The sequence below is a fragment of the Microtus pennsylvanicus genome, chromosome 1 (genome assembly GCF_037038515.1).
Source record: "Microtus pennsylvanicus isolate mMicPen1 chromosome 1, mMicPen1.hap1, whole genome shotgun sequence".
Classification (NCBI taxonomy): domain Eukaryota; kingdom Metazoa; phylum Chordata; class Mammalia; order Rodentia; family Cricetidae; genus Microtus; species Microtus pennsylvanicus.
The window spans coordinates 50,529,498-50,546,356 of record NC_134579.1 but is presented as its reverse complement, the minus strand read 5'-3'; the positions used below and the strand labels follow the sequence as shown (position 1 = coordinate 50,546,356).

The 16,859-nt window shown below is 38.9% G+C and overlaps 1 protein-coding gene across 1 annotated transcript in view; it reads left to right on the top strand.

Annotated features, from left to right (window-relative positions):
• The window catches only part of Trat1 (T cell receptor associated transmembrane adaptor 1), a 37,796-nt gene extending 20,937 nt beyond the window's left edge, over window positions 1–16,859 (top strand). Inside the window, exons 4-6 of the mRNA XM_075963990.1 lie at window positions 8,652–8,713; window positions 10,679–10,767; window positions 15,080–16,859. Coding sequence (XP_075820105.1) covers window positions 8,652–8,713; window positions 10,679–10,767; window positions 15,080–15,337 — 409 coding nt within the window. The 3' untranslated portion in view covers window positions 15,338–16,859. The remainder of the gene's footprint in view (window positions 1–8,651; window positions 8,714–10,678; window positions 10,768–15,079) is intronic.

Sequence of the window (16,859 nt, the reverse complement as noted above, 5' to 3'; positions counted from 1 at the left end):
TCAAGCCATTAATTTATGAGAAAAGCATTCTGTTGTTTAGGCAGCGAACCCATCCTAGACCAAGTTTCCTGAAGGCAGCCACTCCCTGGGTCAAACCTACTATTTCAAAGAAGGAGCAGAAGTATGCTCGAATTCCCTGACCTTTGTTCAGGGTGGAGTAGATCGACCACTATGGGCCACCTTAATGTCCAAAACACCAAGTAAACACACGCTATGTCAGTGTGTGTAGCTACAGTTTTTGTCAACAACTCTGAGCAAGCTAAAAATCTCTGACTTTCAGACAAGATGGAATAGGCTCACATTTTTATCACAAGATAAAAAAAGATATAGTGCTATGAAAAGTTTTGTGATTTAGTTAAAGACTAAATTGATGGCTTTGGTATCAGTGTGAGAAAAGTTGGAAAGGAGCTCATTCGTACAATACCCATCTCAATGCAGTTAGGCTTCTTTCTGTGCTATACATGTGGGGAAAGGCTGGTTCTTATGTAACAGTCATTCATTTAGCAAATAATCCCTCAAGAATAAGCACTACACTAGAAATTTATAAACTAAGATCACTGATGCCTAAAGAGTAAACGCCCCCTACATGAAGGAAAGCAGTTTATCATCCTGTTGACCATCAGGCATAGGAGTTTAAATGCCTTCAACCCACCGTGTCTTGAGCTACACTTTCCTAACTGCCATGTCTAGTGAAGAAGACACTAATACACATGTGTTGCATGGAAAGAGTTTATCATTTACATTTATGCACTAAGGGACCAAAAGACCCCACATTCATCATGAAGGTTCCTAGAGGCTAAGACAGATGCTGTCTAGATGCTGCTTGGGGTGCAGCATCTCATCTGCATGTGTCTTACTTGCACTGTAGGTGAGCAAAATTAGAAATCAGCCAGCATTGACTTTTATACCCCAAAGACAACATGACAACTAAAGCTTTTAAGGCTGCTCCTGTCTCTATGGAGACTGAAGTCAAGCCTGGGCTTTTTCAGCCAGTTTATTATCTTCATCCCATGGTTTTGCATCCTTTGTTTCATACTCTGGTTATCCTTGAGCATTACAAATGAGACAGGAATGTTTCAATGTAACGTGGAGAACAGTCTTCCAAAATTAAAACTACAAAATAGCAAGGCATAGATCTTCCCTCAAAGATTTAATCTATTGTCTGATAAAAATGCCTTAGATATCTATTGTCTCTTGCAATATATCTCTATTTAGTAAAAAATTGAATATACAATGCAGACACTACCAACAAGAGGGACGTTAATTCCCAAACTTCTGAACATTTAACTAGTCCACTTTTCTTGATTCTGTGGATTGAAGATAAAAAATGCTTTTGTAGGGAAGCATTAAACACTCAGAAAAACAAAGTTACCATTATCTTCACTCACTGAAATGTAAAACCATCTACAGAAAACAAGGAGAAACCAATGTTTTTGAGGTGGGGCTAGAATTACTGCAGCCTCTTCAGTTAGACAGAAGCAAACCGACGTCCATCACACTGGAATCCCTTTCCACTCTTCTCAGCTCTGCAAAATCTGCTACACTAGAGGAAAAGAAATGTTATCTCTGCCCTTCCTGTTTCCCGAAGCTCCTGTCCTTTCTGTATCAGGAGATCACAAATATAATCAACCCAAGGACAACATAACATCCGAATTTACAGAACAGAAAGTGAAATACACACTCTGTGTTATTTATCTTTGGACCGCCTCATTTTTTTTTACATAAATTGTATACAATCCTCACCTCTTTTCTCTTTGTGTAACGAAGGTACATAGTGGATGTATTATGGGTTTGAGATCCAAAAAATTCAGAAATTGTGTCAATTTTAGTCATCCATTTGCAAGCTTGGTGAAATATTCAGCATCCATGAACTTGAGGGTAAACATCTGAAAACTATGGTGACATTTTAATTGCAGGGGTAATGGATAGAAACTCTGATGCTTTTTTTTTTGATTAAAAAGTGAGACATGAGGTCTAAGAAAACCCCTGTTCACCAGTTGCCTGTCTCACTCTAATTTCCAAGGTCACATAGTTTGTGATTACTTTATCTGCATAATCACGCCTCAGTCTTTGAGCTTTCTCTAATAGTGTCACACATATGTCATGGAGACATGGGGGCTGCTCTTATCACAACCCTCTGTGCCTCAGTTGCCCCTCTCCTTCATGACAACATTTGGATGTTTAGAATCCCACAGAGCACAGGCTCTCTTAATTCCATCTATGTTGACTATACTAATGAAATATAAATCCTGTTCTTAGCATAGCTCATACTGACTGTCTTCTAGACCAGTTCTGCAGACTGAGAATATTTAAGATAGTAACCTCCCCGGTGTCCTTTCCTGACCCAATACCTTATAAGAATATACGAGCTGAGTCTCTTCTTTTTTCATTTTGATTAAAAATGATTTTTTTCATATAATATATCCTGAATGTGCTTCCCCTCCCCCTTCATCCCATATCCTCCTTTTCTACCAGGACCAACTTCGTTTCTGCCTCTCATTAGAAAAGAGACTTCTAAGAGACAATATAAAATAGAAAGATAGAACCAACACATCAGAATAGAAAAAAAGAAACAAGGAAAAGAGCCCCCCAAAGGGTGTAGGACACAGATATAGATGCAGAGACACATACTCGGGAATCCCATAAAAACATTAAAGAACTTGTGGGGGGAGAATATAATATATATAATAAAATAAAAATTAAAACGTAAGACAAAATTAATAAGAAAGGTAAAGCTCTGACAAGAAGCCTCCAATGACACTTTGAGTTCATTTTCTGTTGGCCATCTACAGATGGATGTGGTTGTTTTCTCTTTTTGACTATTTATTCTGTGCTCTTTGGGGGCCTGTGACACAGCTCCCAAATAAATCACGCACAGAGAGACTTCTTCTTGCTTATTTATGCCTGGCCTTAACTTGACTTGTTTATTGACAGTTTTTCTTAAATTATCACAACTACCTTTGCCTCTGGATTTTTTTTCCTTTTTTTACTTTTGTATATCTTACTATTCACTCTTACTCTGTGGCTGGCTGGGTGGCTGAGTGGCTGGGTGGCTGGCCCCTGACATCCTCCTCTCCATGTTCTATCTTTCTCCTTCTCTTTCTCCCAGATTTCTCTCTGTCTGCCAGCCCCACCTATTTTTTTTCCCTGCCTCGCTACTTGCCATTCAGCTCTTTATTAGACCACCAGGTGTTTTAGATAAGCAAAGAATCACAACTTCACAGAGTAAAATAAATACAGCATAAACAAAAGCATATCTTTCCATCATTAAACAAATGTTCCAGAGCATAAATAAATGTAAGACACATTAAACTAATTTTCCACAGCAATGGCCATGTCTCCTACTCTTAAAAGTAGTTTCACCGGTGTGACTCTCTTGTAGAAAATAATTTCATTTGCAAGTGGTTATCAATTGTTTTGGGGTTGGGGATGAGGGCATGTGTCCACTACTCCTTTCAGTGCCAGGAATGCGTCTGGTGTAAACCCATGAAGGCCCTGTGCATGCTGCCTTAGTCTCTGTGAGTTCATCTGTGTGTTGATCCTGCTGATTTACAGGCCTGTTCTACTGGTGTCCTCCCTCTACTTCGGCTCTTACACTCTTCCTGCCTTCTCTTCTCCCTGAGCCCTAAGGAGAGGGATTTCATGGGAATATTCCTTTAGGGCTGAGTGTTCCATGTTCTCTCCTTTTCTGTATAATGGTCTGCCTATAGGTCTCGGTATTCATTCCCAGCTGCTTGAAGAGGAAGCTTCTCTGATAATGATAAACAAGGTGCTGATCTATGAGTATAGTAAAATGTCACTAGGAATCATTTCATTTCTGTTCTTTTAGTAGAGCAGAAATATTTAGTTTTATCTACTTCCCTGGGCTATCTAGTCTCAGGTTCTCGGTGACCCAAGCAGCTTAGAGTACGGGTTCCATCTCTCTGAGTGGGCCTTAAGTCAAATTCAACAGGGGTTGGTTACTCCCGCAAGCTGTGTGCCACCACTGCATTAGCACATCTTGAAGGCAGGACTCCACTGAGGATCAAATGTTTGTAGTTGTGTTGGGGTCTACATTTCTCCTTTAGTAGTGTACAAAGTACTGTCTTGTACCAAAGATGCTAGCGTGTTGGGGTGAAGGCTCTGTGTAGGCACTAACTCAACTTCTCTATGTTTAATGAGTTGTGTGGGTGTTGTCTTCAGCAAAAGAGACTTGAGGTCAGTTTGTGGAGGGTGAAGGCCTATAGGCATGCCTCACATGTACTCAGGTTATCTCTAATCTATCCATCCTCCTGTTATAACTGTGATACAAGCCCCATCCTTCGTAACTGCAAGATAACCAGTGCTTCTTGTGAAGAGCCCGCATGTCCCCGCAAAGGTTGTTTATTATGTGCATGCACAGGTGTCAATACCTGTGAAAAGACCAGAAGTGAGTGCTATTGTCATCTTCTATCAGTCTCCATCAAGATGGAGAACTCTCAGCTCCTTCTCCAGCACCATGTCTGTCTGCATACTGCCATGTCCTGCCATGACGATGATGAACTAAACCTCTGAAGCTGTAAGCCAGCCCCAATTAAATGTTTTCATTTATGATAGTTGTTATGGTCATGGTGCCTCTTCACAGCAATAAAATCCTAACTAAGCCTGGCTGCTGTAGGAAGTCTTATAGCCTGTGGTTACCCGCCCACTGTGGTGTGGCCTCTTCTACTATATATGCCAATGTACAGCATGCGTCCAGCCTCTTTTCCGGCTGTGGGATTCAGTTTATGATCTCCGTTAAAGCAGAAAATTCTGATTTGTGAGTCTATCCCTAAATAAGTAACCGTCTATTTCTCAATTCTGAGCTAGTGTGGGAATTCTTTTAAGCATCCTTCTTCACCTGGTGGTACTGGCACAAACTTTTAATCCCAACACTTAGGAGACAGAGGCAGGAAGAATTCTGAGTTTGAAGCCAGCCTGGTCTACAGAGTGAGTTCCATGACAACCAGGGCTACATAAAGAAACCCTGTCTCAAAAAAACCAAACCAAACAAACAGCAGCAGCAGCAACAAACAAACAAACAAACCCTAAGACATTCCTCTTTCTATTAGCTTCTCTCTTGCTCCTTCTCCTGAACCTTAAAACACTCCTCTAGCAAAATGATTCATCCTCCAAATAATTTCACCCTCCTTTGTTGTTGTAGAAAACATTCAGATGCCAATACAACCCAAACTTAAGCCTCTACCTAGTCAAAGAAATGCTTTTAAGTGAATCAAGCTAACATTTGTCAACACCAGTTTCTGACAGAACCCCAAGCCTGCTTTTTCCCCAGCCTGATAACGCCCTAACTCCTTAGAACAATTTGATTAGTTTTGCAGCAATATCCTACCTTTTTGCTTGAATGTTGGAACTCTATTTTGTATTATGGAATTTGGAAGTTAAGAAAAATAAAGTAATTTTAGCCTCCTTGATTTATAAGTATTAGAGCTAGAACTTATAGGATTGAAGTTCAAAGGGATCCAGTCAGAAGCAATGTTTTGTTTTGTTTTAAGGAGTAATTCAAATCTACTTACATCACAGAGCACTTGAGGTGAGTAAAGTAAACATTTTAAAGCAGGGACTGGATAAGGTCTAAATGAAAACTCAAAATTTGGACCATAAAAGAGGTTAAAATAATATACTTTACAATTTTGAAGTGCCAATAAATTACCTAATATCTAGAGTTCCTCTTCAGACATTCCCAGACTGAGTCTGACTTGATCCCAAACTCAGGGTATATTGTTGTCTCAGTTATGAGCTCAGTTATTAATTTTTTAAAAAGCAATCACTATATGAGCTGAGTATGTAACTCAGAGGAAAGATACTTACTTAGCATGCTCAAGACCTGACATTTGATTCTCAGCATTGCCGAAGGAAAAAACAGCAATTATTGTAATCTTCCACATAAAACATTGCCAAACATTTGTTGTTGAAGTTATTACATGTCTGCAATAAGCTGGAGCTATTTGGCATTGCTAAGTAAAAACACGTTTTTTAATTTGTTCGTTAAGCAGCTGCTTCTGAATAATAGTTTATTTGAGGTGATTAATCACTTGGGACCAGCCTGCAGACACGGGGCCCGACATTATAAATCACATCTTATTTTCATTCACAGGGAATAGAGTGATATTCATTTTTTGGACATGATTTATCATTTGCAGGTTGCATCTGCTATCTCTGTGGGCTGGGAAAATGGATGGCTCGTCTTATTAAAAGCCTTCAACTTTTGCTGTAATATTTTGTGCATATCTAGAGGAAATCCATGATCAAGACAATTGGTTCAAGTATTAAGGTGTACTGGATGGAAAGGATGCTGTAGATCAGGTCTTTCACTATTGGATAAGTGAAATGAGGGCCAACATTTGGACTTTTAAGCCATTTTGTGTGGCCATCTTTGAAGTGTTACCTGTTTAAGGAAATTTACTTAGTATTTATATATACTCTGTCTTCTTTAAGAAGTATGGGAAGTACTCAGTGTCATGCCTTGGGATGACTTCCTTTTTCTTTGATTGTAATTCCTTCCAACATTCTGTGACTTGCAATCTCAAAGTAAAAGCGGTTGGTCCTATTTCATAAAATTTCATTTACCAAGTGTTATATACCTCTGTCCCAACCCTGCCAATATAAAATTTAGTCAGTAGGGCCATTGTCATAGGAGTTATATCAGTAGGGCAGTCTGGTGACATTGATAAGGTATTTACTGTGACAATAGCATTAGTTCCATAAAGCAGAAGAAAATTTAACAAGAACCAATACTCATGTATCCCTAGTACAGTCCCTTTGACTAGAGGCGCAGGAAACAATAGTTTTTATATGATCTACTGGACCGTTTCCCTAAGGCCTTTAGATTATATATTTTTCTGCATGACTTCCTTAGGATATGGGTAGAGCATAGGACTTTGCAATCAAATTTACATTGTGGCCCTAGTTCTGCAATTGCTGACTGTGTTTCTGGATGCTTAACTCCTACACATTGCAGACTTCTAGAGAATGCAGTACAGGTAATCACACCCTTCTGTAGAACTGGCCCAAGGGTTGATTGAGCCTTGGAAGAGTGGGAAACTCTCACAACCAGTAATTATTTCTGATCTTGCTCATAAAGCTAAGTAAGAAATTAATCTATCTGAGTCTCAGGCCTCTCCTGTCTGTAGTGTTTTCAATCTTTATATTTCATCTACCAATCTGAGTCTAAAGAATTTACTTAATCAATGTAGTTTTTTTAAATTTATTTATTTATTAAAGATTTCTGTCTCTTCCCCTCCACCGCCTCCCATTTCCTCCCCCCTCCCCCAATTAAGCCCCCCCCCTCGGCCCGAAAAGCAATCAGGGTTCCCTGTCCTGTGGGAAGTCCAAGGACCACCCACCTCCATCCAGGTCTAGTAAGGTGAGCATCCAAACTGCCTAGGCTCCCACAAAGCCAGTACGTGCAGTAGGATCAAAAACCCATTGCCATTGTTCTTGAGTTCTCAGTAGTCCTCATTGTCCGCTATGTTCAGAGAGTCCGGTTTTATCCCAGGCTTTTCCAGACCCAGGCCAGCTGGCCTTGGTGAGTTCCCAGTAGAACATCCCCATTGTCTCAGTGTGTGGGTGCACCCCTCGCGGTCCTGAGTTCCTTGCTCGTGCTCTCTCTCCTTCTGCTCCTGATTTGGACCTTGAGATTTCAGTCCTGTGCTCCAATGTGGGTCTCTGTCTCTGTCTCCTTTCATCGCCTGCTGAAGGTTAATATTCAGGAGAATGTCTATATGTTTTTCTTTGGGTTCACCTTATTTAGCTTCTCTAGGATCACTAATTATAGGCTCAATGTCCTTGGTTTATGGCTAGAAACCAAATATGAGTGAGTACATCCCATGTTCTTCTTTTTGGGTCTGGCTTACCTCACTCAGGATAGTGTTTTCTATTTCCATCCATTTGCATGCAAAATTCAAGAAGCCCTTGTTTTTTACTGCTGAGTAGTACTCTAATATGTATATATTCCATACTTTCTTCATCCATTCTTCCATTGAAGGGCATCTAGGTTGTTTCCAGGTTCTGGCTATCACAAACAATGCTGCTTTGAACCTTTCAGAGCTGTGCTGGTAGCAAGCCAACAGGCAGTAAAGATAATAGAACAGACAACCTGCATTCTAATCCTAAACCTGCTATTTTCTACTTTTGTGACCTTGAAATCAAGAAGTCATGCATTTGTGTGTTTTATGTTTTGTATCTATAAATCAAGGCAATATAGTGCTGGCCTGTTGGAATTGCTTTGAGAATCAAAACAGCAAACAAAGTATATGAAAAAAAGTCACTAACACATGAGTTCTCAATAATCGTATATTATCCTTCTTCGTGAAAGAAGGTTCCCATCTTAGTTTTTAATTTGCACATACACACATGCGTAGAAACACACATAGGCACATAAATATGCACATATACAAACATAGACACACACATATACACACGAATACATGATTCATGCTTTCACTCATTCATATATGATCCCTTCTACCATAGAAAGACTCCTATGGTTGAACAAGAGCATATGATAGTTTCCTAGATATTGAAGATAGCTGAGAAATTAGTTATTAGTCAACCAATTATTACTCAGTAATTGCATTTTACTAAGTGCAAAGCAGATTTTATCTAATAAAGAAAATTATTTTTCCCTGTTACAGAGTTGATGAATATTATGTTGAAGATACTCCAATTTACGGTAATTTAGATAATATAATCCCAGGTAAGTTTTATTTTTCCATTATTAGACATGTCAAAAACACATATAAATTTACCAATAATTTGTGGTATCTCATTTTTAAAACCATTACAGTTCGGTATTCTAGAAACCATAAGTTATGTATAATACATTGTGTAGGTTATGTGTGCAAGGGCCACACTGTAAATTGCACCGTGATTGTCAGTACAAGCCAGCAGTTCCTGCTTCTCTGGGAGCTTCATTTCACTCCTGGAGCAACAACAATACATCACTACTAGAAAAGCAGAAGGTTCTATTCCCATGAATTTTGTCGCACAGAGAATTCTATAAAATAAAGTCATTTCTAGAATAGAATATGATCTACAGAAACAGTATTTGGGCACCTGTATATAGAAGCCTGTGTACAGGCTCGATTGCCAAAATCATGAACACTTTCTCCCGTTTCCTGTGGTTTAACCTGAACTCTTTAAATGGAGAACCTGGGACTAGATTGATAGTAAGTGGGGAGAAAGCAGAACCAAGTCATCACTAAGTGGTTGGTGCTTCTATTCTTCTACAAGTGCTCTTCACTTGAACCTTCTCTCCACATTAAACTCTCTAAAGTCCTCAGAGCAAGCAGCTGTGATCTGATGTCATAGCTGATGAGAGAAGAGGCTGTGCTTTTCCAAACCTCCACTCTATTCACGGGCAGAGCTTCTGGGATTATTCTGCTTGCAAATCTCTGTCTCAAACGCAAGTTTTCTGTGATCTAACAACATCATAATGTCTACATATCCAAACCAGTATAGGACTATAAAGTTAGAGAAATGTGAATTTTTTCTAATGATTCAAAGATTTAACTGTCTTTCTTTCCATTATGAGCATGTTCTAACTCCTGCACACTAACAAGCCAGAAACATTATATTAAACTAATGTCCCTTCTGTTCCATATTGCAGAATTACGATCTCATCCTTCATATTTAAATTCTTATAAATTCTAATGGCCCAGTGCCCATCAGATCAGTACTTTCCAAACCCAAATATGCCCGGTTTTATTTTAAGATTTTGACCTCACATGCCCTGGATTGGCTTTAGAAATCCGCTACTTAACAAGTAAACACAAGATTCTATTGCTAGTTTTTCATGAACTAAGATTTAAGAAACACCATTCTATTGTTTTTTCCATGTTGTGTTTCAGAGAGGACAGAAAGATTACTAGGTACCTTTTGGTATAATAAATATATCTTCCTCACTGAGGCCCAGTTGGTGCGTTGTACATTCTGGCCGGATAAGTAGCCACTCTAAGTAGACATGTACAGGGATGTGTTTGGGAGAATAATGACACAGAATAGGATGGTTCACTATCATGAAGGATGTAGTGGGTACAAGTCTGTTCACTTTTAAACAATGCACAAAAGTTTGAGATCCTTAGAATGGTATTGAACAATCTTGAGGACTTAAGACAATCCTGTCTATCTGATATGACTCTAGCTAATGGGGCACAAATCCCAATCTAAGTCATTTTATTCAAAATTAGAATGAGGTATTTTAAAAAATTCTGAATAAAACATATCATTCATAGAATGAATTACAAAGCCATAATCATTGATGAATTTGGAAAGCACCATGCTTTATGCCATGGTGTAGCATGTACAGTGACACCCATGTAGCAGATAACACAGGCAACCCTTTAACTCCATTGGATCTCTAGATCATTTTAAACAGTGGTTTAGATGAGGCTTCCACATGCTTCTGTGGTACATAAAATCCTTTTGATATAGTCTGCATCTTGCGCTTCTAACTGTCTGTCAGTAACATTGTGGGCAAAGGGCTTCGCTGTCAGATCTGCAGGAATAGCTTGCACTTCCATAACTTCATTGCATGTCTATCTAACGTACTATTTAAATACTTCTTGAGGCTATATGTTCTTAGTTAAATATTGTCTGGATCATGCATTTTATTCATACCAGCACTTTTCATTTTTCCACGGAAATCTCCTCTACTCCCAAGAGCCAATGGATGAGGACTGCTATGAACAAATGAAAGCTCGGCCACAGAGATCTGCAAGTGACATGCAAGAAGCCACCGCATCTGCACAGGTAAAGTTTCCTGCACAACTCACATCTGGTCTAGTTCAAAGCACCTGGACGAGCTTCAAGAGCACAAAAAGTGTTTTCCGATAGACATTAGGAGCAGCCTGTTAAAAATTTTGCAGCATGACTCATGTGTCAAGTTCTGAGCCTTGAGCTCTACAGGAAAATACAGAAGCAGGAGCAAAACTGAACACCAGAAGACTCAAAATTAAGTATAGTTCAAAGAACAATGGACCCTGTCTGTGCATACATGCATATATACACATATATGTATGTACAGCTGCAGATTTGCATAATGTTCTGAAAGCATCAAAACATTCAGTTAAAGCATTATTCTTTCTTCTCCAAAAATCTTTTCTCTTGTATCCTCTCCCTACTGCCTAGACTAGTCATGGTGGTGACAGTTCCTGGGCTTTATTTTATGTGCCCCATATGCATTCTCTGCTTAGATTCCCATGAAGGAGGCAACATTAAAATTCCCATTTATAAAAACTTGCAAAGAAAAAAAAAAACCTGTCCTGGAACTTGTCCCCAGATGCTATTTGAGGAGACAGAATCCCAAGGTAGAGCCACCTTACATACAACAGTCTTATTCTAAAAATAGCTCACAGTTTGGAAATTTCCCATTATGGTAGAATTTTCCTCCTTTTCGCTACATGAATTTTGTAAGATATCAGACTTCTTAACAATTTTATTAAGAAATCAAGGTGTAGTGATATTTGAGAAAAAAGTCACCACATATGCAATCTGATATTTGGTTAATTATAAAATATGCTTTCAGGGCCTAGAGAGATGGCTCGATGGTTAAGGTACCATTAACCTTCTGGTTTTACATAAGGCCGGGTTCAGTTCCTAAAACCCACACTGACTAGCCCACAATCACTGGTAGCTCAAGCTCCAGGGGATCTGACAACCTGTCTGCCCTCTGCAGGCACATGCATGCGTGCGCGCACACACACACATGCACACATCCACACCCCTACACACACACACAGAGAGAGAGAGAGAGAGAGAGAGAGAGAGAGAGAAAGTACATAGGTACATGCATACACACATATACTCTTTTTTATTTCTCTTTTTATCTGTTTTTATTTTATTTTATTTTTTTATTAAAAATTTCTGCCTCCTCCCAGCCTCCCTCTTCCCTCCCCCTCCCCCCACTCCCCATGCCCCACTCCTCTCCCCCTCCCTCTTCAGTCCAAAGAGCAGTCAGGGTTTCCTGTCCTATGGGCAGTCCAAGGTCCTCCCCACTCCATCCAGGTCTAGGAAGGTGATCATCCAAACAGGCTAGGCTCCCACAAAGCCAGTACATGCAGTAGGATCAAAACCCAGTGCCATTATCCTTGGCTTCTCAGCAGCCCTCACTGTCCACCATGTTCAGAGAGTCCGGTTTGATCCCACACACATACTCTTAAAACACAAATCTTTATAAAGTACATTTTATTTTATTAAACTAGGAAAAACTACATGACATAATATCTCCTGTTAATCTCGTGATATTAAAAAAAAGCCCTTGAAAGAGATTAAGGTGAAATTAAATCATCTAGAAATGTAGAGACCCACTCACACCATTTTAGCTGTTAATATACCAAGAATCATAAATACAAATTATAAGTAAACACATGGGAATTGCATAGAGTAGCTTTGTTTGAGATGTGCCTGGTTTTTACTCAAGTGGAAATGATGCAAAACCATGTAACATCCTTGAGTCTGCTCTTTTATGAATTTAGAGACACTATTCAGTTTCTCTTCTATTACATTTTTATAAATTTAGTTTCACATTGGAAGTCATCTTCTCCTAATTGCTCAATTTTACTTTATCAGCATATTCATGACCTACCCTATTTGCTTCTCGAATATTCATGTACTGATGGGTCACAGAAGCGTAGGAAACCCATGATATCATGCATAGGCTGAAGAAAGAAAATGTTTTCTGAGAAACATATGGGTCATTTCTTTGCCCGTTGAAAGCAATGTATGTGGTTCAGAGACTGTAACTTGAGTATCTTGGTCTACCATCAAAAATTAAGTCCTAAAAGTTCACCAGAAAACCTCACAAGAAGGTTATTTCACAAGTGTTCCATAGCCTATAAAATTTAAGGATATACACATGTGATGTTCCTTTTATTTATTTGTTGATCTTGGATCAATGTCCCGCCTCCTTACTCTATCAAACGCAATGTACTGGCTTTGTGGGAGCCTAGCCAGTTTGGATGTTCACCTTCCTAGATATGGACGGAGGGGGGAGGACCTAGGACTTACCACGGGGCAGGGAACCCTGACAGCTCTTTGGACTGGAGAGGGAGGGGGAAAGGAGTGGGGGGAGGGGGAGAAGGGTGGGGGGAGGGGAAGAAGGGTGGGAGGAGGGGGAGGGAAATGGGAGGCTGGGAGGAGGTGGAAACTTGTTTTTTTTCTCATTTTCTCAATAAAAAAAGTAGAGAAAAAAAAAATATCTTCTCCCTTCCCAGACCGTTACTAATTATGTTCCAAACTATTTCCTCTGAGTCTTTTAGGATCTTATCACTTTAATTAATTTTCCTTTTCTTCCTGGAAATGATCATTATCATTTGCGTAGCATATGTGCAAATGTTCTCAATATAAAAGCAAAACAAAACAAACAAACATAACAACAAAAGTTTCCTTTGCTTCTTTTAATTTCTGAACTAAGTGGAAATTAGGTGGGTTCTTTTCATCCCCTGTAGTTTCAGTGTCTTTCTGGGGACCCACATCCCTTTACCCTTTCCTCTATGTACCCCCAATTCCCTAAACTAATCCGTCAAAGTGGAAGTCTAAAGTAAATATTTAATGTGCAGCCATGATCCTTTCTTGAGGCTCAATTTTTTTTAAGATTTATTTATTATGTATACAGTGTTCTGCCTGCGTGCCAAAAGAGGGCACCAGATCTCATTAGAGATGGTTGTGAGTCACCGTGTGGTTGCTGAGGACCTCTGGAAGAGCAGCCAGTGCTGTTAACCTCTGAGCTATCTCTCAGCTCCTGGGACTCGTACATTTTTTTAACCTGGCACTGCCTGATAAAACACAGCTGTATTGTCACTTGTTATTTGGAGTGATTTCCTATAATTGCAGAAGCCAAATTCCAATGCTTTGGTATTAAAGGGAGATTATTGCCTCAAATGATGGACAGAGATAAGACTGTACTTTGCTTTTGAGATGATTGAGTAGAGAAGCAGTCCTCATTCTCCTCATTCTCCTTCTTTCTATATGTCAGCAGCAGACTTTTCAAGTGAGGCTGGGCAAGCCACTAACAGCTTGTGCCTCTTTCTTTTTACTCAAAGGAAAAGATAGCTTTCTATTCTTGATAATAAATATTAACTTTAAAATGCCATCAAATATGCCCATTCTTGGGACATTCTCTTGGACCCTATTGCCAGGGCAGTGGGAGGCATTGGGTTGCTTGGTCCAGCATTGGTAGGTTACTTGGTCTTGCTGGCCTTGGGTACAGCACTCCAAGTCTGTCAAACAGGATAGGGCAAAATTTACCTAAGAAAATAAGAGAGTTCAGCCAAGTCCCAAAAGACCAACGAATAGCCACTCCTCCGTGGCTCTCAGTGAACATTAATAGCTCTTCACCAGTCTGTCTGTTGAGGCAGATGAGAGTCCTAAATGTGTGTAATCGTGAATTGTCAAATTTGCTGGGACACAGAGCAGAGTCAGGGAGTACTGAGCATCAAAACAGAAAAAACCTTAAAAGGCAGGACATGGAATCCAGACTTTAGTCCGGAAAAGGCTGTCCTCCCGGCATTGACCCACCTCTAGGACAGAAGGGAAGGGAAATAAATTCCATTCTGTCTTAGGTGTCAGTTGTACAAGAAGATGTGTTTTGCTTTTTTCTTACAAACCTTTAAAAATGTGAAGTAAGAGGCAGAGGAAGGATTTGTGAGTCTGTTTAAATTACTAAGTCGCCATTTATTAAGCTTATGGAAAGCACACCCTTTATTCCTCCCTACAATGTGCTTTCCCTCCTAAACAAATGAAGGTACAGTTGCTCAGGAGAGTGATGGAAGGCAGTAACTGCTTGGGGTGAAAGTGAAGACAGAAGCAGGTGACAAATGGTCTGATGTGCTCGTGTAAATTTTGAATATGGGAAAGTCCAGGAAATTCATCTAAATATCTTTATTTTCCAACTCAAAAGTCATGAATTACCTGTTGGTTTGTTGCTGTTGTCTTCAACTGTCAACTTTGCAAAATCAGGTAACTGAAGACAGAAAAAAAATGTCATTAGCCATGAAAATTTATAGAAATATTGAAAATTAAAGAATAGACAAACAGTGAAAAGCTCACATATGTTTCTTTTCAGGTACCTGCTGAAAGTCAGATGTGCTATGCCACACTGGATCACAGCATCAAGGGGAAACGCAGAAGGCCCCGGAAGCAGAATGCTAATTTCTCAGACAGGGAGAAGGATGCACAAGTTTGTGCAATGGATACCAGCATTTCTCAGAACAATTTGGTACCAGATTTCTCATCTGACAACCAGGCAGTAGAAGAAAGTGTTCATGATGATCCTGCAAGACTGTTTGGATTGATCCGTGCCAAGAGAGAGCCTGTAGTCTAGCCGGACAATGATCCGGCTCACTGATAATGACCCTATCAGAGATGGTTAAGAAAACAAGACCCTGATGTGACACACAAGGACCGGCAGGATGATAGTCTGCTCTTTTGTTGATGGGATGGTAACTTCCTTTTCTCAGAGATTGTGTCTCCACACACCCAATCTAATGTATTAAAATTAGCTATATGAATTCATTAAAAAATATCCAAGTATAAAAAGTAAAACAATAAAATCAAGTTTGTAAATAAAATTACTTGTTAAAAAAGTCAAAATGTATAGTAATAACTAGGAAAATTTTAAAAATCTAAAGTATATATGTGCCCTAGGACATACTGAAGGAAAGATAAGACAATGTCTCAAAATATTAGTCCAACATTTCCTCTTTCATCAATATGAAATAATTAAAAGTTTCAATAATTTCTAATAATTGAAAGTACATTGCTAAGAAAAGTAGAATAAATTGAGGAGTATTTTTCAAATACGTAAATAGCGTAATTATTCTAAAATTGTGATAAAAATAGATTCATGTTCCTTATAACAATTTTTTAAGAAGAACTTAGAAATTCTACTGCCAGGGATAATCAGTATGAATAACTTTGTGCCTGGTTTGTGGATATTTTACTCAACTACGACCATGTAAAAGTATTGGTTGTTCCTTTTTTTATTATTTTAACTTAAAAGTAGAGTGTCATGCATGTTATTTAAATTTTCTTCATGTATCAAGATGTTCTGGCTTTATTTCTATTGTATCTACCTATATCAAATGTTTTAGACTGTGTCTCTGGTAATGCTGGGGAGCAAACCCAGGGTCTTTACCATGAAAGGCAAGTGCTCGATCATTGAGCTTCATCCCAAGTTTTGTGCCATAATCTTAATGTCTGGATTGTAGCTCATTTATGATTAAATCAGAATTCATTTAAGTAATTTTGAAGGCTACTTAAATTAATTCAAGTTTCTATTTTATGTGCTCACAAATGATATTTTAATGAGAGCCCTCCAAGACATGTCTGGACACTTATCTAGTCTCTTCTTTGTGTTGAGTCCCTTAAAGAAAATTAAATATACTTAAAAAAAATTTCATAGTATGAATCTCCAAAAATCAGATCTCTAGAAGATCAGAAGTTGGATCAAATATATACATACATACAGTTTAAATTCTAAAGGATTATCCCACATTGTCTCCCAAACAGTTAACAAAGCCTCAACATGGGTGAAGGTGCTTAGCTGTGATCCCAGCATGCCGGAGTCTGAGGCAGGAAGAGCCCCATTAGTTCCAGGTTTTTTGGTCCTGAAAGTGAATTTCTGGTCAGCTTGGGCTAAGAGTGAAACCATGTTTCAAAACAAACAAACAAAACAAAACAACAAAAAAAAACCCTATTATCAGGAACAAAACAACGACTATTGTCCTTCACTGAGAAAGGAGGTTTGCTGGTAGTTTATAATAAACATATTTAACCTGTTATAATATGTATTTTTAAAGGTTACTTTGACAGAAAAACTTGGAAACAACATACATTTTTTTTTC